General features: G+C 33.3%; 1 protein-coding gene across 6 annotated transcripts; it reads right to left on the bottom strand.

The window, feature by feature from the left end:
• Window positions 1-536: 536 nt before the first annotated feature.
• Window positions 537-22,484, bottom strand: hep (hemipterous). Of its 6 annotated transcripts, none has more exons than XM_068772411.1 (16): window positions 22,223-22,484; window positions 19,181-19,260; window positions 18,604-18,747; window positions 17,864-18,091; window positions 16,998-17,177; window positions 16,234-16,380; window positions 15,655-15,731; window positions 14,920-15,168; window positions 13,641-13,739; window positions 13,149-13,230; window positions 12,559-12,659; window positions 12,090-12,172; window positions 11,458-11,548; window positions 11,132-11,229; window positions 7,073-7,193; window positions 4,173-4,336 (listed from the first exon to the last, which is right to left on the bottom strand). In XM_068772411.1, exons 1-16 carry the CDS (start codon window positions 22,362-22,364, stop codon window positions 4,258-4,260), a joined length of 2,001 nt encoding a protein of 666 aa, XP_068628512.1. In that variant the 5' UTR covers window positions 22,365-22,484; the 3' UTR covers window positions 4,173-4,257. The 6 variants fall into 6 exon arrangements, with proteins under 6 accessions (XP_068628511.1, XP_068628512.1, XP_068628514.1 ...); XM_068772413.1 differs by having other exon boundaries at window positions 7,073-7,121; XM_068772414.1 differs by having other exon boundaries at window positions 4,256-4,336; window positions 7,039-7,193.
• Between the last annotated feature and the right edge of the window lie 748 nt (window positions 22,485-23,232).

Raw genomic sequence — 23,232 nt, 5'->3', positions numbered from 1 at the left:
TTAATGTATAGCTCATTTGTTAACATTACCAATCATCCTGTATAAAGTGACCACTCTGAAATGTATTTTGCAGTACAATCGGCAGGTACAGATAATATATAAATTATATTATGTATAAATGTTTAAAAAAACTTTTTTCTTTTCTCTTTAAAACGAAGCACTAAACAATGTGTACCATAAAGAATAACAATAAAAAAGTAATCATTTTTTTACTAATATCTTGTAATGTATCTAAATAGTATAATTATTTGTATATATTCATTGTTATTATAATCAATAAATAAAATTATCTCGTTGAAGTGTAGTTGAGATAGGTTTATCTCTACTATTCTATTTCATTTCAGACATTCAGTCCTGGACATTGGCCTCCTCTAAAGATTTCTAATATGACCGGTAGGAGGCTGTCTGTATCCAATCTTCTGTCGTAAAAAAAGAAAAATTTAATTTAAATCAATTTTATTTATTAAAAATATGAAGCCTGTCGGGTAGATAGTAAAAACTAGTACTGTTTAGCGTTATAAAGAATAAAACCAATGTTAAAGTTTCATCCGCCTTTATTAAATTACACATTAAAATAATAATTATCGCGATAATTACAAAATAAAAACAAAATGAATCGTGTACTCTTAAATAAACTTCATTTAAATACAGTCACGACTTAAACTAGGGCGTTAGCACGTATCGCGTGCGGACTAGAGGGCGCCGCTTGCGGGGTGCGGCGTCCCGTGACACTAACATATTATATATATGCATACAAAAAACATTTACAATTTCATATAAACAAAACATTAATAAATAAACATGTTGCATTAAGAACAAAGTTTACACATTGAAAGTACATTAATTTTCTTCAAAAATACATTGATTTCTCAATAATTTTACGTCATTACCAAAGACAGGTCAGACGCATATTTATCTAAAGTCGTGTTGGCTTCGTATGTCTCTAAGTTTGTTATAGCTTTCGTTAGGGTTTATCAAATTAGTAACTATTGTGGGCAACTAACTGCTCTTTCTAGTCCACCGATGGACGCCCACTGCAAGGCATGGGCCTGCAAAGTTCGTCACGATGAACGGTCCTGCCTGAGCTGCCCGCGTCCACCTATTAGGGAACCATCTGTGTACGGTATTATAATTACACTGATAATAATTAATATAACGTTAATTATACAAAAAGTAATAGTGCGTTGTAAAAGTTACCACTGAAAAAATCCATTTTATTGCAAGTTCTTCTCAAATCAGGGCCTGTTTCTAATACTCTTATCTTAAAATTGACGGATTCCCTTATAGGAGGAGTTCATATTGATTTTATTGTCTAAATCAAGCTCCTGTAGCATTTTCTGACAAACTTACACATGTGGTCATTGTAAATGATACCATAAGTGTACGATGAATCAAGCGAGAATTCTTGTGCGCAGTTAAAAAGATATTTTTCTCATAGAAGCCTCCATAATTTGCCATTAAAAATACACATTAGATAAATATGCGTTCATACATCTCTTGTTAATAAATTCAATTATCGCAATCGAAAATCTCATGCAAACAAAAACTTAATTATACACGAGTTCTAAATATACAATTTTCTATTTATAACGGAGAGAAAACTTTCATCTGATTTCTAATAACATGAACAATTCAAGTACAAAACTGGACGACTTCATACAAAAACAGGAACGATTATCATGTGACAGCGATTATTTAGTTTTATTTTAAAAATAAATGTTCCCTTCATTCTTGTGTACAGATACATATATTTTATTGAATTAAAAGCATGTATAATTAATTTTTTGCGTCGTCATCATTATGTCATCCGATAGACGCCCCCTGGAAGACAAAGTCCTCCACCCTTCAAAGACCGGTCTTTCATTGCCCAGCGAGTTCCCACGATCTAAACTACATCGGCTCTCCTGGTGGTTGACCTGCCTCCACCGCGTCTACCGGCTCTTGTTCACTACTCCAGAACCTCTGGATCCCAACAGCATTTTTTGTGTATTCATATTGTTTATAGAATAAGTCACATATACATCCAACATTTCAGACATCACTACATATATGTACCAATATATTACACGATAAATATTGTCAAAACGCATTATGCAATCGATTTAGAAAACTTCTCATTCATAATTCATAAATGTATTTTACCTTATGCACTAAACGCTCTCTAATAATACTCGCGGGCCAATATGCTTCTGTCCATTGCACAATAAAAAAAAGAACATTCCACAACAGAAAATAATCACTAGTGATCGGGATAGATGGCGCTACTTTTTTGAAATTACGTCACAGTATGGACATGCCTAGGGGATTACGGATTCCGGGGATTCCCTCTCTCATACTCCATTGAAATACCGCTCTAAGCCGAGTAGGTCATCTTTATCATCATGACGAATTTCACACGAGCTTGCCTATGTCAATGATCACCTATATAGTCCAACAAAGGGTGTTAAATATAATTTAGTTATGAAAATTACTTCATTTTATCGTTTTCTTGTATTTAAATAATAATGACATGTCCATGTGTCGATAAAATAAAAAATAAAATCACTAAACCCCGATCACGTATAATAAAATCGATCATTAAAACATAAATAAAGAATTAATAAAATTATTTATACAAAATGTAAATGAGATATAATATAAAACAGTTTAACGCGACTGAGATTTAAAACTTAAAAAAAAATATATATTTACAAAACAGCACCAGATAGGGCTCGCGTTTAGACCTAGCTAAAACACAAGGTGTCAGAGCGCGAATTGAATTGCACTTTCAGAGCATACAGATAATCTATTGTAAGCTAATATTATATACATTTGGTCTAAAAATAAAACGATGTACCCACAAAGGCAAAACACCTCTCTGCCCATAAACAAATGTCTATGATACGTGTAAAATTAATCAATTCGCTTACATATTGCATTTCTAACGTCCCTTAATAATATAATACAAAATATATACATTCATGTAACCGAACAAAATTATGTAAATAAATAAAATAGGAAACTAAATAGAATAATGTACACCATACTCTTAGGTGATTTTCAACGTTTACAAAACGTACGTTCAGAAATAATGAAAATTAATTAAAATTAAAAACATTTCAAATTTTATTGTCGTTGAAGAATTTTATTTAAAACTAATAAAATAAATCGAATTATGAATAAAAGAAACGGCGCATAAACTTTCTGTAACAACCGAATCGATTAAGTTTAAATCGATTCTCTACGTAAAGCATCGGTGATCGAACATCGTGAACAATTAAACCTACATACAAATCTCTGTTGACTTAGAACAGCAATGTTTAATACACTATTTACATTAAAAAATATAACTCGCAAGCTTTTTTTTGGTGTTCGTGCTTAAAAATGGCGCCAACTTTGAAAATTGCGATTTATATATCATTTAGATATCAAACAGATTATAATTTTTCACTCAATGTTTCAATTTAATGTATATCTTTCACCTATTTTACATTACCATAAAAGATTATTACTCTCGAACATTTTAAATTTATTTATCCTCAATAATTATCTCGCAGTTAAAAATAATATATAGTACATTTATAACAATTGACAGATATAATCGATTACACAGGTCAATGACAAGTTATATTTAAATCGATTTTTTTTTAATCGAAAGATAGCAAAAGAAAGAGGTGAGAAAAGTAGAATCGTATAGACAATCATTTCGTGTGATAATCGATTTATATCTTTAACAATTAAGCCCGAACGGTATATATTTCAGTCGAAACGTCACAACACTAGCAAGCCAATATCTGAACAAATTGTGCATCACTCACGCGCCCGATTGAACATTTAAAATTCGAACACCAATCGGAGTCCATCGAGTCTATTGCAGCGTGTCATGCACATTATGTTTTCACTCAGCTTTTCCGATCGAAATTTTTTTAAAAAAAATAATAATTAATATTTGAAGTATAAAAACATTATCCAGCTTATAAAATGCACGAAGCGTAGTGATGACAAATTGGATTATAAGTCAGATATTTACTAAAAGTGTCTATAAGCTAAGTGAAAACATCCAAAATATTCCATATAAGCGAACTGGGTTACGAGCGTACAGGCTGGGCAGCCCAGGAAGGCTTCTCGGGGAGTCGCGGCGCCCGCCAAGGGGACCCCGTCGTATCTTCGACAGCAGGTTGATTAATGCCTTGTAGTTGAGACCATGCCGGCTTCGGCACGACAGTTTGCGTGCACCAAACGGGCTTGGAACCCGGGCGGCGACCCTGAGCGCTTGCGCTAGTCTGCGGGCCTCGGGGGCGGTGCTCGGGGCGGCAGGGGAGACGCGGGTACGCTCCAACTCTCGCTTGTACCCCATCTACGTAAACCAACAAAACTTTACATCTCATTCTCCGACCATCACTTGTTGAAAGCAGACGTAAGCGAAGGTAACATAGTTATAGCAGTGTCATGTATTGTTTCGTGTAGAGATGATAATGATATATATTTTTTAAAATAAAAGCACAAAGGAAGCTGTAACACATGCATTTATATATACCTCTAACAGCTACGATATAACACAAGCAGTTCGTATATAATTAAATATTATTTAATATCATAAATGGTACAATATTAAAACCATTTTTTATAGTACTGTAAAATTAGCGATGACATTTTTTTACGACGAGACATTTCTTTTAAAAAAGTTACTTTTAAAAATTAACATTTATCTGTAGGTATTATTTTAAAAAGGTTTGTCATCGCTGCTAAAATTCGCAAGTCACATGCGAATTTATCGATATTTACGTGGTACAAAGAAAGCGCCGAGTCACGTCACTGGCCCCCGGTAATTGTTTAAAAACATTCGCAATTTGCATTCTTACATTCACCAAAATGAATATATTACTGTATTAGCTACATTACAAACACATATTCATATATGAATAAAGCTAAAATGAAAACCTTTAAATAAACATGCCGGCGTACAGTACAAGGATAATAAATACAGGCGATTAAAAGTACAATAATTCAAGCTAAAAGAAAGACTAAATAAAAAACCACAGGACCTTTATTTTTATTTATCTTTGCGTTTGTTAATTCAATAAACATATCTTACTTATTTTATCTGTGTTCAGCGTTCTGGAAGATCCGCTCGAGTTTTGGTAACATTTCTCTAGCAACAGTAAACTTCAAAAAGTCTAGACTAAATAAAAGTCGATTTGTTATAGGTGTATAAGGTTTAACCCTCTCGTTACCAGCGCCGAAGTTAGCCGGCGTATACCTTGTAATGTGAGCTTATGTATAGTTCACTGTTTTAATATTTATCGCAGCCAAATAAATTACTATTTTTAATAATATATATTAGTAAAATCTTTAAATATGTAACACAAATGAGAAAATACGAGCATCAGCATACCGCCATGCAATGTGCACACTTTGCGGCGCACATGCCCGGTTCAGTAGCGTCACTTCGGCAGAAAGGACTTCGGTAAAGAAAGGTTTAAAGGTGTTTGTATAGCTCATTTATCATCTAAAAACTTTTACATCCGTAAACCCAATTAATCTTAAATATCTTACATTAATATATTTTTAATGGAATGCGATAGGCCAATAACTCGCAGCACCAAGTTTGCAGGGATAGATAATAAACTACAGTACCTGACGATGAACATTGGACATCGACCTTTAGAAAGAGATAATCGGCTACGCAGAGCGTTATCTCTGTCGCACGAAATACAACGAATGACAAAACGTCACCTAGGTAGTGTAGGACAGAGATAGTTATAGAAGCCGAAATTAGCCGATTGTCTCTTTCCAAAAGTCGATGTGCAATATTTATCGCCGGGTACTGTATATTTATTTTAATGTTTTAATAATGAACCAAAAAAATTCTTACTATATATGGGCATATTTTTACGTGCCTAGCAGGCTGTTGTTTGAGCGATATTTTTTTTTAATAATCATACAGAATATATTTAAACATAACAAAGTTGCGTTCATAAAAACGAAGTAGTTTTGGATATACTGCGAATTTTCTAAATAATCGAACGCCCGTTACCTGCATGGCGTGTTAATATCTCTGGATCCATTCATTTTTGGACAGAGTTTGCATTAAATGACAGCAAACGCTATAGAGCTTACATTTAACCTTTCAAAGCTTTTACACATATAACTAATCTACGTGTAGATGGCGGTGTAATCACTTAAGTTCCTACTTGCTTGACGTTTTGTCATTGACAAGCGCCGTTTGCCAGTTAGCATTATTTGTCTCCTTTAAACGCTTGTAAAGACCCTCCACAGAGCGCCCATGCAAGTTACCTAAGAGTTCCAAAGTCATTCGATGTTATATCTAAAGTAATAGATAAACCCCTTGAAGTAGCACATAACGTAGTTTATTTTAAGGCATAGCTTATAAAGCGTTCAATGTTCTGCCACTTTTAAATTGCTTATTCTGAGTTACTAAACCAAATGTTTCCAATCTATAGAGAATCAGAATTATTATGCAGGCTTTTGTCCATACTTCGAAGTCCTCGATACAATTTATTGTATAATTATCATACATTTAAAAAGTTACCATTATAAACTCCACAGAGTTCGAGCTCTCCTGGAGAGTATTACTTATTTAATTTAGAAAGTCACTCGGCTCAGAGAGTGCCTGAGGCATAAATCTGGCTTCGATTGCTATTATGGGATAACTTGTTTTTCTAATAAGAAGACGCAAGAAGAATACAAGCTGTATGACAATATGTATTATTACTTACAATATACTGTATACACGAAACATGGTTAAATTACATTTGAAAAAGAAACTGTTTGGTTTTTGATTGGCTCTTAGCAGATCAGCGTTCCAAGCCGGTAAAGGCTTACTGCTAATAATGTTAAAATAATTGACTGAACACTAACACTAGGTACAGCTGCCAAAATTACGCGTGTCCTCATGGTGGGACCTCGGCTTGGACTCGGTTCGAAGGCGCCTAAAAGCCGAGCTTGGTAAACTTGCCAATGAGGCTTAATGATGTTTACTGTTGCTAGATGATTCCATGAGTTGGCTATGGGACAGTGACCGACTGAAACACGTACCTAGGTTGTGTTGTCGCCGCCGTGCTGGACTCACCTGTGCAGCTGGTGCTGGTGGTGTGTGTGCGTGTGATGTTCCCGGCGCGCTGCAATATGGTGCCACTTGACGTAGCCGCTGAGCCGGCGCTTCACCAGCCCGGCCAGCGAGTGCAGCCAGCCTGCCCACGCCCATAGTTACCGGACCCACGCCCACGCTACCCGCGCCCCACACGCAACGCACGCTGCCCACTCTTCGGAAGCCCGATGCTCAACGTACTTACACGTACTCGACATAGATTCGCACGTTATACTCCTTATAATAATTTTACAATATCGCAATGTACAATAGACTTTATGATTTAAAACATAAGGTTGATGTCAGACTGAACTGATGAGTTGGGAGTCATCGAGCATCGAGCTCCCGTTCGCGCTACACCGTCCGCCCACCGGTGGGCACTGCGAAGCAATGACGGGGACGATGGACGAGTGATGGAGACACACCGCACACCTGGCTACTAAAAGCTATCCACATCCTCGCGTTTGGACCGCCGCAGCTCACCAAAACCACTAATGATTTTCTTAATTTCATAATCGCTGACAGTTGATGTACAATTTTTTTTTCAATAATTTTATTGGGTGATATTGATATATCGTCCATGTCAAAACAATATATGAAAAATACAACATCAAAATATCAAATAATAAATTCTTACATATTATTAAAAAGGGGCGTTATAAGGCATGTTCCACAGGTTCAGGGGGGCAGAGCACAGAGGGCGCTTAGCCTAAAGCCTCTTTGAAATTAGCGAAGCTCGTGACCTCCCACGGTAGCCTCGAGCAGGCCGCTACTTACTATTTTATTAGATTGAGAATTCGCTTAGTTGATAGGAGAGTTACACTAGGAGGTTACCTCGACTTGAGCTGTCCAATCATCAATAATACCCCACAGCATTTCGACACAAGGGCATCCAAAAAGACCTATTCTCGACTTGGAAGGTTGCTAATGCCTGGTTTATATTACTACTACCACTTCGGCTACCGCTGGAAGAAGTGGGGAAAGAAACCCCAGCAACACTTCTATATAGTATGATTGGGAGTTGCGTGATTTTCAAAAAAAAAAGGCACGATCCTCGGTAGTTAAGGATACAATGCAAGAAGGATTATTAAAAAATAATTAGGTCTTTCTTAGCGACTTCAGTTCACCACATAATTTCAAATATTAAAGTAATCAAAAAATGAAAATAACTCTTGAAAAATTACGTAATAATTGGATTGATAAAGATGATATAAACAATTTTTATTAGTACATCACTCATGTCATTGAAGCTAGTCATCGATAAGTCTCACCACATGAAATACTAACCTAACTGAGAAGAAGAAAGTAAAAAACGGAATATTCTAGAAGAAGAGGAACGTTGACATAAACTATGACGATGATATAAAAAAAAGAACTTACCGTCTGAGACAAAAATTACCCGAATTTTTTAAAAAAAAGTCGAGGCATCGACGTAGGCATCAAGCGGTCCAAACGAATACAACTTTTGTTGTCTGTACCAAAAGCAGCTGCTTTGCGCATTTAGCCGTTATTAGCTAGGTGTTAAGGTCGTGTTTAGTGTAGCGAGGCATGTGACACAGCTACAGATGGCAGGCGATGTGTGGGTCGCGTGGGGAGACAGCGGCAAAGCACAGTATGTGGTTGCAGTATCGTGGGAACCAGGTACTGCGGCGAGGGAAACCCAAAATCCCAAAAATGTCCAAGCATATCTTCCCTAGCCAATAATCACCAGTTCCCACGACACACACATAAATTTACACAAAACATTTTAGAACATTTAAAGTTGAGTTGCTCGTTTAAAGTCCGATTATGTCACTTTCACATATATAATAACATCGTTACAATTAAATTGACCTAAAAACTATGAATAAGCGCCATCTATGAAACGACAATTAAATGTATTTTATTTAATAACTATTCCCATAGTTTTATTTCGTGTAATTTCTATGAAATTCCTATTTCATTTGACAAATATTAAAGCAAGTTGATCAAAAAAAATCCGCAAAAAATATATCAAATTTTATGGGTCTAGTGTGGTAAAAAATTCAGCAAATTATACAGATGCAACATATGAATAATGCACAGTGAAATATGAATTTTTCTTGATACATTTTTTACAAATAATCAGGCATTTAATTTGGCAAGTTGGTAACAAGAATTAGATATCCATCTAAGTTTGATTTTTTGTCAAGCGTTTATTTTTTATCAATCGCAATTTAGAGCATTGTGAGATGAAGACACAAACACCATCCCACTGAACCCAGCCAGTGTACCAATTTAAATGCCTGATACTACATAATCTATTCTTGGTTTTTGTTATTGTTGTTGATGTACAATGAGCATAATTTATAAAGCATTTTTTCGTAATGAATCCCAAATTTGAGGAATTTTTATATTATATTTAATATCAATTATTTTTTATCAGATAAAAATTGATAGCACTGTTTTAAAACACACACCAAATATCTAAAACGTTCACCAATGTTGTCTTGAAACACTGTCATATTCAAAAAGTTTGCTGCGCAAAATTTTGTATTTAATATATACACAAACAGTTACATAGTAAAAAAGTCACTGATACCAATATCTTTCTGCTTACTAAAATAGCAATAATAAATGGGGAACCCCGTTTTAAAAATTATTCACGTCGTTAGTATCATATAAACAAACATGTTAATTTCATTCCGGAGACAATTTCCACTTAAAGTGACATAATCAAACAATCACCCAATAATTTTGACACTACAATATGCATTTTTCTGTTAGTTTCAGCTTACCGTAACATTCCCGAATATTCTCTGCGTATAATCTAACGTTAATAATTATTCAAAGAAAAAGATAGATTTATTGCAATATCTAAGTTTGTCTATATTTTTCTTCGAACCCCACCAGCGTAAGCAGAATAACTGCAAAGCGCAAAGCACAAGTTATTCTGGCTCTGTTAAGTTTTTTTATATATTCCCCAGTACATTTAATGATTGGAAGGGTAATGTGTAGGCAACATGAGGTATTTAATGGAATATGAGTCGAAATGGTTGTATTATCATATCACTATAATGGTATAATGGTTGTATTATCATATCATATAAAAAATAAAATGTTAAATATTTATAATGCTATTTCTTTTTAATCGAAACTAAAAAAATACTCCTAAGCTATCCTTTTTGCTGTCCCTGTATTTTGAGAAAAAATTGGAAGTAAAAATATTTTTATTAAAAAAATGTATCTAGAAAAAAATCCAATGTAACAATTTTGCCATGTACAAAATAATTCCCAAAAGTTTTCTAAAGGGTCACTATTTTCTTTTTTAAGTTTTTATCAGAATTTTTCGATAATTTCGAAATTTCAGAGAAGCCCTGCTAAAAAGAACAGATAAAAAATATTCACACTATATTTTTTATTTTTGTTTTTTTTTAATTATTTATAAGAATTTGATAATACAATCATTTCCCAACAAATGTTGAAAGGCAAAGGAAAAGTGGCAAGCGCAGCATAAAGTTTTTAATGTTAGAAGTAATTACTTATCAAAGGCTGGCTGCCCTCGGTTTTATATACAGTCATAGACAAGTTTCAAACAGTACACAGATAATTTCGAACATCATAAATTTAAAAGATTATAAAAGAGAAAAATTTTTTTAGTATCTGTATAACAACTTCATACGAAAGAATGTACTAAATGAAAAGGTTATTAATAAATGTATCTATTAAATTAAAATAGATAACAATAGAAATGCTAAATCTATCTATTTATACAATTTGTTTTTATTTTTATTAACATTTTTATACAATCTATTACTTTTATGCATCTACCGATATTTATTTACTTCTTTTAAAGATATTTAATTATATGTTTCTATTTTAAAGTTATTAAATAATAATAAATTTGTCAGTCAACAGACATGACATACCTTTAAGCAAAATTCAAAACGTCTACAATATGATAGAGCCACTAAAAAGTATCGAAAATTGTTTTCTTATTAATATATGAATAATTACATTTTTTTATTATTTCATGTGTTGTTAATGTGCTTTTTGTGTGTATGAGTATGTGTGTGTGCTCACCCTGATCGTCGTGGTGCTTGTGTGGCGCTGGTAACTCCGTCCGGTAGCCGTTACGTAGCTCAGCCCGAGTTAGACTCTGGCTACGTCCTTCCGAAAGCCTGGTAAATAATTAAAAACATTTTTTTTTCCATTTTTTTCGGTTAAAGGTCATTTGTGATTGGTGCAATTGTGAATGGTGCACAGACTTTAAACAGGTAAATGTATAGTTCCTTTTTAACTGTTTTCAATCTGCGTGTCTCTCTGAAATGTGTATTATTTTCTAATGTAATGCGACTGGCTAGTAACTTTAAATGAATCCCTTTACATTGATTTTAAAAAAAGAATACCTATCGCTAAGCAGCAATGGGGAAGGTGGGTGAAGCCGCTCATGTAGGCGCTCGTGCAGTGGCGGAGGCTCCAATTCCGTGCTGCCATTTGCTGAAATTATTAAAATTATGGACATTATACAAAAAAAAATTCTACTGTTATGATATTAACCTCCTCTAGAGAACGAGTCTAGGCCTACACCTTCTAATCCTTAGCCTTTCTGACAATTATGCCCTATTATTCCTAAATAACATATATAATTATTGTATTAAATTCTAAAGGAGTTAATTCATATCCACAGTTTATTGAGAACCATTGAAGTCTCCAGTACTATGATATATCGGTTTCCATTCGATGTTCCAGTAATACCTTCAATAAAGTACCAATTAAATGCAGATATTCTCCCATATACATGGTTATAGTCTACCGATCACAAAAAAATAAATCATGTCAGCAGCCAACATGCCTTCTGCAAGTTATAGACCCACCCCAAAAAGTTTGCAAGGATTACCAGTCTTGTGCTTCACGTATCCAGGGACTTCCCTCAACTTCCACCACATCATCACCAAAGAAAATATATTTCTATGCAGATAATTATTGACATGCTTATCACTTTTATGAGTTTATAAGAAATATTTGAATAAATGCTCACCATCGTAACCCAGTGCATTGTGCTGCCTACTTGTCCTCGGTGGAGGTTCAGGTGACCGTCCAGTGCTGTGTTCTCTACTCAGGCTGAAAAAGAAACAACTGATTACTGAAAATTTTCACAAATGTTACATTGAATAGTTACTACATACGAATTTACTTTCCACTTTATTTTTCTTAAAAATAGTGTACAAAAACATAAATACTGGTATATCGACGGAGCTGAAGTTCTAAATAACGTAAAGGATACCCTGCATTTTAAACCAAAGTTTAATATTTAAACTGCCTCGGACATCATTTTATATTTAATCATCATCATATTAGCCAAGAGACGAACACTCCAAGGCATAAGCTCACAAGATCGTCACGATGACCGATCTTACGCTGTTCACATCCAGCCTATGTCATTTGTTCGCCTAAAGCCTACCCATGCTGCATCTACCTATATATATACCTTCGCAATATATATATACCTTCTATGCCTTGGCGTCGAGTGCAGATCAACCCGGGACCGCCTCTGCTGACTTTGATGGTAGAACCTCTGCAGCACTATGGGACTCGTGTTACCAGAACTCTGCAAAATTAACGATTATCAATTAAGATATATTCTTAAAATACACTTGTATTAATCTTGAAAATTACCCACTGTTGGTACACGAGAATATGTCAGCCGTAATTCATTATTATAGAGCTACCGGAACCGCTGTACCGCGTCTTAGGAAAACGCGGCGATGCGGGATTCGAGTGGAGAAGAATATGAACACCGCCGCCGTGTTGACTGCGGACTGATGGAATGGAGCAAACGATACTCTCCCCCTTCGTCTTTATGCACATATATGGAGCGGTACAGCAGTTTTAGTAATACTATACCCGATTAGTGGAAGTAACATATTTCACCAACAACAACTTACGACACCTCTGTGTATATGTCAGAATCAATAGCACACACATATCCATGAATCAAAAGCTTAACTACTTTGGGAGCTTTGCTTTAGTTTTACGTTTCCACCATATGTTAGGAACCCTTGATAATTTCAGTCGAAACAAAAAGAAAAACACTTACCGCTGGTGAAGCTCTCCAGCGGTTTTCAGCTGAAACTCTACGCACTGGAGGTGGTGGCGGCGATGCGCACGCATCTATTGTTCTGTAACAAATTATGTTTATTACATTAAAAATCTTTATTCAAAAATTTCTACTAAAAGACCTGTCCGTTTTTAATATAACGAAGATATCTTTGCTCTAATATGAAACCAATCTGAATCGAGTCGCCACATACCAGGTAATTTGTTTTAATATTGGCAACTAGCATCAAATTACACATTCTATCCAAACCAAGACAATTCAAAAAAGCTATAATTTTTATGTTAACATATTTGTAAATAATTTGTATTTTTATAGGGGATCTTGCTATTTTGTAGATACAATATATACGGCTAATATGTTTATATAAACTTTGTATAAATTACAATTTTTTATTAATCTAATTTTGTTAATTTTTTTTGGGCTAGATGAAGAAGTACGACTTAATAGATTTTTGTTCCGTAATCATCATACCTGCGTCTGGGATAAGGCGAGTGGTTAGAGAAATCTGCCTCCAAGCTAGCCGGCTGCGAACTGCTACCGCCCGCGTTGCATGGCGATGCCCATCTCGCTCTGAAACACGTTTTAACTTCGCTTAACAAAAATGCAAAATAAATATTTCTATTAACAATTCCATGTCTATTTAATTTTCTTTGTTTATCTACAAGAAAATAATTTAATCATAGCTTCAAGCACATGCCCATCCTAGTTATTGGCCCAATCTAGTTAGATACACAGTGTCGTGGCTGCAGTACCTGAAGATGACCTAAAATTTAGTTGCTGTAAAGCACTCTTTGCTAAGCGTACGTTTAGCACTGTCATCTAATATATTATGAAATGCCAATGAGCAAAAAGCATTTTTTCAAGCCAAAAAAAAAACTAAATAATAATTATACTACCTTATTTTTAACACCATTTCCTAAATAGGGTGATCGTTCATGAGTGTAAAAGCTCTAAAGAGGTGAATGTATATTCTATCCCAAAATCAATGGTTTCAATAATAATAAATAATATAATGATAATATAGCCAAAAAAAATGCCTTTTAAAAATCTAATAATATATATAAATATTTGAATAAAGTATAATGGGACAACAATAGTATAAAAATTAGCCAAAACACATACATATACACAAACATACACACATATATAGCATATATATGCTTATAATAAATATAATACAATTATAAATAAAAACATCAAACTGACTTGGATAGCACTTGCCTCAGAAAGAACAAAGAAACAGATACAGATTATTATATTTATTAAAAATATTATTTACTACCTGTCTTTGCAGGCTTTGTACTGCTTGAAGTTGTTTGAATTGACCACCTTATACAGGTGATTTGAAATTGGTGACAATTTGTAGACAAATGAAGTATACATTCACCACTTAATAGATTTTAGACCTATAAATAATCACCCAATATACTATAAGTAACATTTATGTATCAGTAAGTTTTTAATATTAGTCAGTTTTGACTAAATTGCAATTTTAATATGACGCAATTTAATTTTGACTGAGTAACTGCTGATCTGTGAAACACTGCATTGGATTGCCAATAAATATGAAGGAGGCCTATGCCCAGCTGTGAACGTCTCATGGCTGAAATGTTTATCTTGAACTGTTGATAACAAACCAATAAATGGTAGTTGTGTGTTCTTCATAATCTATGCTACCGCTATGCTTAGATATACGTTTCATATATGGTTACCTACATATATATAAATTGCTAACAATGTAAAAACTCACCGTCCAGGCGTGGGCGTGACCTGCTCCGGCGTCCAGTGCTGGGAGCTGGTAACGAAATTTCTCACGGGCTGCGGCGTGGGTGGACTCGAGTGGCCGTTGGATGGCGAGGCGGGGGACGCAGGTGCTCCGCCCTTCGGCAGCGTCGCATACCAATCCTCCACTGACACGTGGTTCCGCGATGACTTCACAACGAAAGGATGTTCCAGAAGCTTTGGGTATTTTGGACGCTGTCGGTAGTTTTTTGTGAGACTGGAAAAAATTAAACGCTACGTATTTATAAAAAATTTTTGCACATGTCTACTTCTATGTCCACTACTAAAACTTTTATAAACACAATAAATCATATGTGTAAGTATGGACATATTAATTCAGTCATATCTTTCACAATATTTGATTTTTTTATAATCTTAAACCTATTGTTATTAATTATGTTATAAATATTATACTATAGATTTGTATCTAACCAAAAATCCCAGGGTACAAATCGGGAAGTGAAACAGATATCTACATGTGGAAGTGAGACCAACTACACCTGGCAATGTGTAGATAAATTGACTTCCATTGGTGGCATATCTATTAGTAACACTGAAGCCGTCTCCATTAGTTGTTAGCGAAAGCCTTAATGTAAAGGGTAAACTTTTATGTGGATACAGATAAACTATTTCTGTTCATGCATAACCAAAACCTTATAGCAACGTAATTAGCAATATTTAACATTAAAACAGAAAAACTAACCATTGAGACACAAAAGATTTGAACTCAGGAGAGAAGTCACTTGTGTCTGGAAGTTGGGGCGGATCGTCTGCTATCACCTGCAAATATACAGAATGCACTATAGATTATATAACACAATAATTATTTTAACTTAAATAAACTTTTTACGACTAATTATGTTAAAATAATAAATAAAAATAAATAATAAAAAAATTAAAATTAAGATTAATTCGTAAATATTAATCTTTAATTTAATATAATTATTTATAACAGTGATTTCTGAACATAAGTCATATTAACATTACTGAAAAATTATAACTTAAAAAAACAAAAACATGACTTGCTTCATACGAATTGCAGTGACATAATAGGCTAAAAAAATATTTTTTTCACGCATCCATTTCATTTACAATTTTTAAAACATTAATTCTAGCAAAGGAAATAAGTCCAGAAAATATATGAAATTTTGATGTTTCTGTCCTATTAATGTACCATGTGTTATGTTTTTAAAGTTGTGTACTCAATAAACAAGAGAGAAATACATAGATGTACAAAGAATTTCATTAGATCTAACAAATTACAGGCCCTGTAAACACTTACCCTTGTGAGAACCTCAAAGTCATTCTGGCAGTTCCTGTAAGGGAACACGCCGGTGGCCAGCTCTACCAGAGATATGCCAAGTGACCACACGTCTGCGCGGATGTCATAGTCAGGCCGGCTAGGATCGGGAGGGTCTATCCGCTCCGGCTATAAAACAATGTTTCAAATACAAACATTTTACATGCTATAAAATTAAAATTTCATGAATTACATTATTGAATAAATTGATTAGATGGCAAAGTATAGAATAAGCTTTTACCTAAACATGGGCAAACAGATCCAAAAGAAGATTTTGTGTTTAAAATTATTTAAACCCCAATATTTTTTTAAATGGTTACACTTTACAGAAAGTAAATTTTTTTATGTCCAATACGGTCTACACAAGGCATTGATAATTTCTTATAATAAAACAATTTCACTGGTATTTAATATAAAATAAAACCTTTTTACGAATTTGACAGTAGAAATTAGAAACTATTGACAACAACCAAGTTCGTCTCTGGCAACAAAAACTTACTTTTATGTAATTTTTACTGCTATTGGATTAGCATTTTTTTTATTATAAACATCTTCTAAGTGACATTTTGGCGAAAAAGAATAAGTCGTCTATTCAGCACAAATATTTAAATTAGTTAAATCAAATCATTTTTTATGAATCTGTGGACAGGGTTTATGGCCAGCATTGGACATCTCATGGCTAAAATGATGACGATAACAATGTTGTTATGATGTAATTATTGCTAAATTAGGATTTAATAACGTACTGCCATATATGCTGCGCAGCCGGCGCTCCTCGTCTTGGCCTTGGAGTCGACAAGACGACCACTGATGCCGAAGTCACACAGCTTCACATTCCCACGCTCATCCAGCAGTATGTTGCTGGGTTTCACGTCGCGGTGGATGACACCGTGCTTCTCCTTCAAGTAAGACAGCGCCTTCACCGTCTGCAAAAAGCAATTTAATTATATCAAATAATTATTTGACACCCAGTTTTCGTTTTATTTTTATTTTGAGGTTCTCAAAAAAATTATGAAAAGTTACCAATGAAAATACAATACAAAACAGTATGTATCTTATGTCAAAGGAAACACAGCAAGCTTCACCCAAAAATTATGTTTTTTTTTTCAGTGAAAGTCCAACAAAAAAAAGGAATATTGAAGCAATAAATCGTCAAAAATAATACATAACAGCGTTACATTACATTACAGTGAGTGGTATTACTTTTAAATTACAAATATTTACTTACAGTTTAACCTACTGGAGATATCTTATTGAGCAGCATTGATTTTAATAAATTTTACTCATGTGGAATATTTTTATGGCCATACTCAATGTATTCAAATACATCAGAATTTAATTTATCATATGCACAATTCAGACCATACAGGATGATTGGTTATGGGTGTTGTACCAATTTGCAATCATCCTGTATATGATCACTTTTTTTATTGAAATGCAACAGCCCAACAACTGGCATAAAAAGTCAGCAGGAAGTGAGATTAAACATTGATTAAATCTAACATGTTATAATCAGAATATTCTTTTTTATTGATTTTTAAATTAGTATTTTTACACCTATAAATCATTCTGTATACACATCTGTATTATGAAAGGTAATAATAATCCTCACCGCAACAGTGACTTTTCCAAGTATTGCTTCAGGTATGGGTGCTCCGAGTCGCTTTAGCAGCTTATCGAAACACGAGGCCATAAGTTCCATACAGATCCACACATCCGCGTCCGTGACGAAACAACCAAGGCAGCGAACGATGTAGGGACAATCGTGCGATCGTACCACCACATCCAAGTCCATCAGAATACGTTTCGTCTCCTCTGAATTGCCAGAACGACGCATTTGCTGGTGAACATAAAACATACAATGTTGATTCTCATCGCAGTTTCTATATCAGTAGCAGCCATGCTCCTTGATAATTCGAACCATTGTTCGAAATTTAAAATTCTTTGCGAGCCGCAATTTAGAACACGCAAACGAATATTTTTTAAAAAAATATATATATTTATTGAAATTATATGACAAAATTACAAAATATGTGTATTGAAGTTAAATATAGTGGCACATGTATATGATGATGCCAGTTAGTTAATTATGATTGGTGGTCGGATTTTTCTAATTTTATGGTGGACTAATAATAATTATAATTCACCCCAGTAATTTATATCGATTTTCCAGGAGCTGACATAGATTATATAAATTTAAATATTGAAATAATTCGATTATCAATCAGAGCCAAAAATAATCGTTCAAAGAGTCACAGCTCACAAGCTGCAGTTTGGCCACTCCTGTTCTATATAATAACAACTAAAAATTTTAATGTAACTTTTTTACGTGTTTGTATACATGTCACTTACCTTGACTGCAATGACAGCTCCAGAAGGCTTGTGCAACATCTTGACCACATGACCGCATGTACCACTACCCAACTCCCCCATGTGCTGCAGGTCATCTATGCTGGAGAAATAATCCGTGCCGCCCACATTCAGCTTACCACTCACCTGTGATAAGAAATTGCAATGTCTACATAAAAATACTTTTTGTCTTGTTGTACAGCTATGGAAATCTTACATAATTTACTCAGATGGGACATAATTACTTATTTCATGTAAATTTTTTGTTCAAAGAAATAATGTCTTTTACAGATTCATCCCTTTAGAAAAACAAAATAAAGAAAATATAATTTTGGAGTGATGTACATAGATTTCAAAGTCATATAAGACAATAACTGTGTAGTTATTTTACTATATTTTTATTTTTGTCTATTTTTTTTAGTGGCAGCACTGTTATAACCCTGACAAATATACTTTCTTTTTTGTTTTCATACTTTTAGCCTTTGATTCTCTAATCTCAATTTAATTAACTCATTGAAATATAATAAACAATAAACGAAATTAAATAACCCTTTAGCTTAGTTGAACTTAGTTTAATTACCTTATAAACTTCTCGCATTCTAAACTCTGTTTCCGCTGCCTGTGGTGATCTTGGTGGAAGTGGTATGTCTCTTGTGAACACTGAAAGTGTAAATTATATTTATTATTAACTATTTAACCTTGAGTTTATTACTATGTAACCTTGACAGCCTGGCTCTGTTAAGCACGCCACAGAAGTAGACCGACTCTGCAGGAAGGAATGGAGCAGAGTTGAGAGAAAGGAGTTGGAAAGTGGCACTCGTCATTAGACACAACAAACGCGAAAAAAATATAAGATAGTTGAAGAATAAGAATAAGATTATTCAATTGCCATCCAATGTAATTAATTTTGTAATTGCCATCGTTTTTTCAGCCCATAGACACCCACAGTAAGGCATTACCTTGCCCTAAAGTTTGTCATGATGGCCAGTCTGCGTTGCCCGCATCCAGCGACTCTTGCGACTTTAATGATTTGTCATGTGGAGTCATCAGTTGCACCGATGTGCTGTGCCTGTGCCACTTCAAATAACTAATTTTTAGACCCATGTCAGTAACATTGGTTTTTTAGGATTTCCTCTTTTGTGAATCATGCAGCAAAATTCAGGGCATAGCCTTTCCTAATGCTCTAAATTAAGTTTAAAGTAAGCTTAATATTTTGAGCTCTGGACAGAAAATATAGAAATTTTTAATGACATTAATTAATAAAAGATTATTCTTGTGTGAAGGTTTATCAAAAGAAACATTTTAATCAAGCAGATTAAAACAGTAAATAATATTGACATAGATGACATGTGAAGTAAAATTGACTCTTGGTATCTTGGCACTATAAAACATGTGATACACCCATTGACTCATATGAAGTGAGCGGCGAAGCAATGAAAATATATGACAGTATCATTTACTTGGCTGAGTCAATGGTAATAAAGCGTTTTGTAATGATGGATGATGCAAGACAGATATGGTCATATCAACGAAATGCTTCTTTTACAATGATTATGATACAAATAAGAATTTTTTAAGACTTGACTTGACAAAGGGTTTGTTTGGCAATCAGGAAACTGAAATGGAAAAGGGCTGTTTATATCATTTGTGGCAGAGAGAAGTTGAACCAGACCTTCATGTATTGGCATCCAAGGGTCATGAAGAGAAAGTGTGGCAGACCTTTCAAGTCAAGGGAAAACATATGGGAAGATGGCCCAGAATGTCAGGGGACAGACAAACATGACAACAGTTGGGAGACCCATGTCTGAATGTGACACACAGGGTAGATCAAAAGTAATACTATCAATTAGCAGTCAAAATGTACTATTCAATGTTTTACTTGTTCTGAAATAAATATTATTATTATTATTGTTGAAGTCATTTCTAAATAACAAATGACAATATTAAACTACAAAAATAGGTATATATATGCCAGAAGAACAAAATTATAGTCAAGTGGCATTTGCAAATTCCATGAGTTCAGGGGGCAGAGCATAGAAAACGCATAGCCTAAACCTCTGTTAAGGTAAAGTAGCTTGAGAGCTCCCATGGAAGCCTTGGCAGAGACCACTTAAAACTTTAATCTCACTGGAATGGATAGTATATCTTAGTTTGAAAATACTTATACTATAAAATTATAAATAGCAGACCTTTTAAAACTTCCTTACTTTGAAAACAAATTATCTTATTTTAAGAATGCCCTTAATAATCCAGACAGATATACAGTTTTTCAAGCAAATAAATACATAAACAAGAATAAGGATAGTTGTCACCCTTATAGCCATGATTCTAGTTGGAAATTATCCATATTTACATTTGACATTATTTTATGTAAAATACAAGGTATGCTTGTTGCTGGTACAAAAAAAAACTTACCCAATTGTTAAAATCTTTGTTGATGTTATGGTATTTTTATAATTGGGAGAATTGGAAATAATATATACAGAATATCTATAGGTCAATTTAAAATAGAAAAATATATATGTAATGAAGATTTTAATATGTATTATTTAGATTATAATAAATAAAGCATTCAAACATAAAAAATACATGTAAATAATAAGTTAATACTATAATAATAAAAAAGTTACAAACATACATAACTACTATAATAATGGCTAATAAATAACTTAATACATAAAATAAAAAGATGGTATAGTTTTGTTATGTTTAAAGATGTTTAAACCTGTCTTTAAACATATACCAATAATAAAACTAGATGTACAAGAAGACAAACCACAATTAGAATTTTTTAGACACTAAGTAATGAAATAAGTAATGAAAAACACAATAAAGAATATCATTGATATCTAAAGATATATCTATAGATATAAAAATCAATGCAATTATGTTAACTCATTATTTAAAAACTGTGTGTGTGACATCTAAACTATGTGTAAAATTTAGGTCTCGTCATCAAATACATAATGTTTAATAGGCTCTTTTTGAGTACAGAAGTTACTTTTAAACAGGTATATATTTATGAATTTATAATAACCATTTTTCAATGTAAAACACAAAGTGAATGCACAAACTAAAGATCATGTGATAACATGTTATATTATAGTAATTTAAAAGCCATAATTTACCAAAAAAATATTGTATATGGAACTGTACATTTTCAAGTCAAATCCTAAAGTTAATGCAAGTTTTTAAGTAACAATGGTGTATACAAATATTATGGATACATATAAGGTTAAAATTTTATATTTGTCCTAGAAATTTGATGTATTCAATATGATTACATTACGATAGGATTGCTCCTAACGTTAAAGATACAGAAACTTGCTTAGTCGCTGGGAAATACGCATTATAACTCAAATTATTTCGTATACACGATAAATTATTTTCGAAGATAATTGACCAAACGTCTTTCATTTTAAAAACGAAAATTAAACCATGACAAGAATATTACTGATGTATAAATACGAAGAGTAGAAAATAAATTACACTCAGGGCTTTAAACCAATGTAAAACAGAATGTTATGGTATGGAACAAAACAAGATGTCAAGATAACACCGACAATCAAAGCTAAATTTATGCTGTTTATCATAAAACGCTTAATGTGGTTATTATACTTACAGGGTCTGAATTTCCGATCTCCAGACTTAGGTGTCCGCAGACCACCTTGGTTCTGTAAACCACCATCACCCCGCGTACGCATTTCATTTTGAAACCGTTCTTGCAAACCTTTCAGTTTTTCATCGATTGAACTATTGGACATCTTAATATGTAAAATTGTTCACAAATCACATTTAAATACTTATATCTAAACATCTATTATAATATTTACACGATAATAAAAAGATTTGCAAAGAGCAGTCCAAAGATTTCCTTCTATACATCACTGTGTAAATTTGTAAAACACGATTCGTTCATTTTTAATCTTTATTTATGTAATGATCCATTCGTTCTTTCATTCCACATAAATTACTAAAGCTTGGTTTACATTTACCATTAAGCACACAATTTTATGTGTGATACTTGAAATATCAAATGCCGATAACTATATAATAATTACTTTTATGATTTAATATTGTGAGTAATGTTACTTATTGTGGATAGACAAAATAATAATTAATGTCTGAAATTTGAAGTATGTTTAACATTTAAAATGTAGCTATTCTTTGCAATAGATAATAATTAAAATTATAATAAGGTCACCTAAATAACAGTTCGAATAAAGATTTTTTATGAAACTCCGCTTTTCGTGGTCTTGAAATATAAATTTGTATGTTTTATACATTTTTTTAAACCACAAACATTTTTCAGACAGTAAATCTTAACTTCATGCTTATTGAAATATATAATTCTAGCTTACAAGCTTTATGCTTATTTTTCTTAATTTTAAATGAAATGTTCCATGTATCCTAATTGATATTGTTAACAAGAGACCTATAAGTTATATTAAAATTAAATTTTACAATACTTTCTCGCATCGACCTAACAGTGAATAAAGTAAGTTAATATTATGTTAATTTTATATAATAATTGTTTTGACTCGAAGACTAAAATTTGAAAAAAAAAAAAAATATTTTTTTCCCTGCTTAATACCTGTACTTGATACCTGTTTCTGAACGAAATTGCTTTTC

The sequence above is a fragment of the Battus philenor genome, unplaced genomic scaffold, assembly GCF_028537555.1.
Source record: "Battus philenor isolate CCGP_79_NKW_IND1 unplaced genomic scaffold, ilBatPhil1.0.hap1 SCAF_5, whole genome shotgun sequence".
NCBI lineage: Eukaryota > Metazoa > Arthropoda > Insecta > Lepidoptera > Papilionidae > Battus > Battus philenor.
The sequence above is the reverse complement of the archived record's forward strand: the minus strand, read 5'-3'. Positions and strand labels throughout refer to the sequence as shown.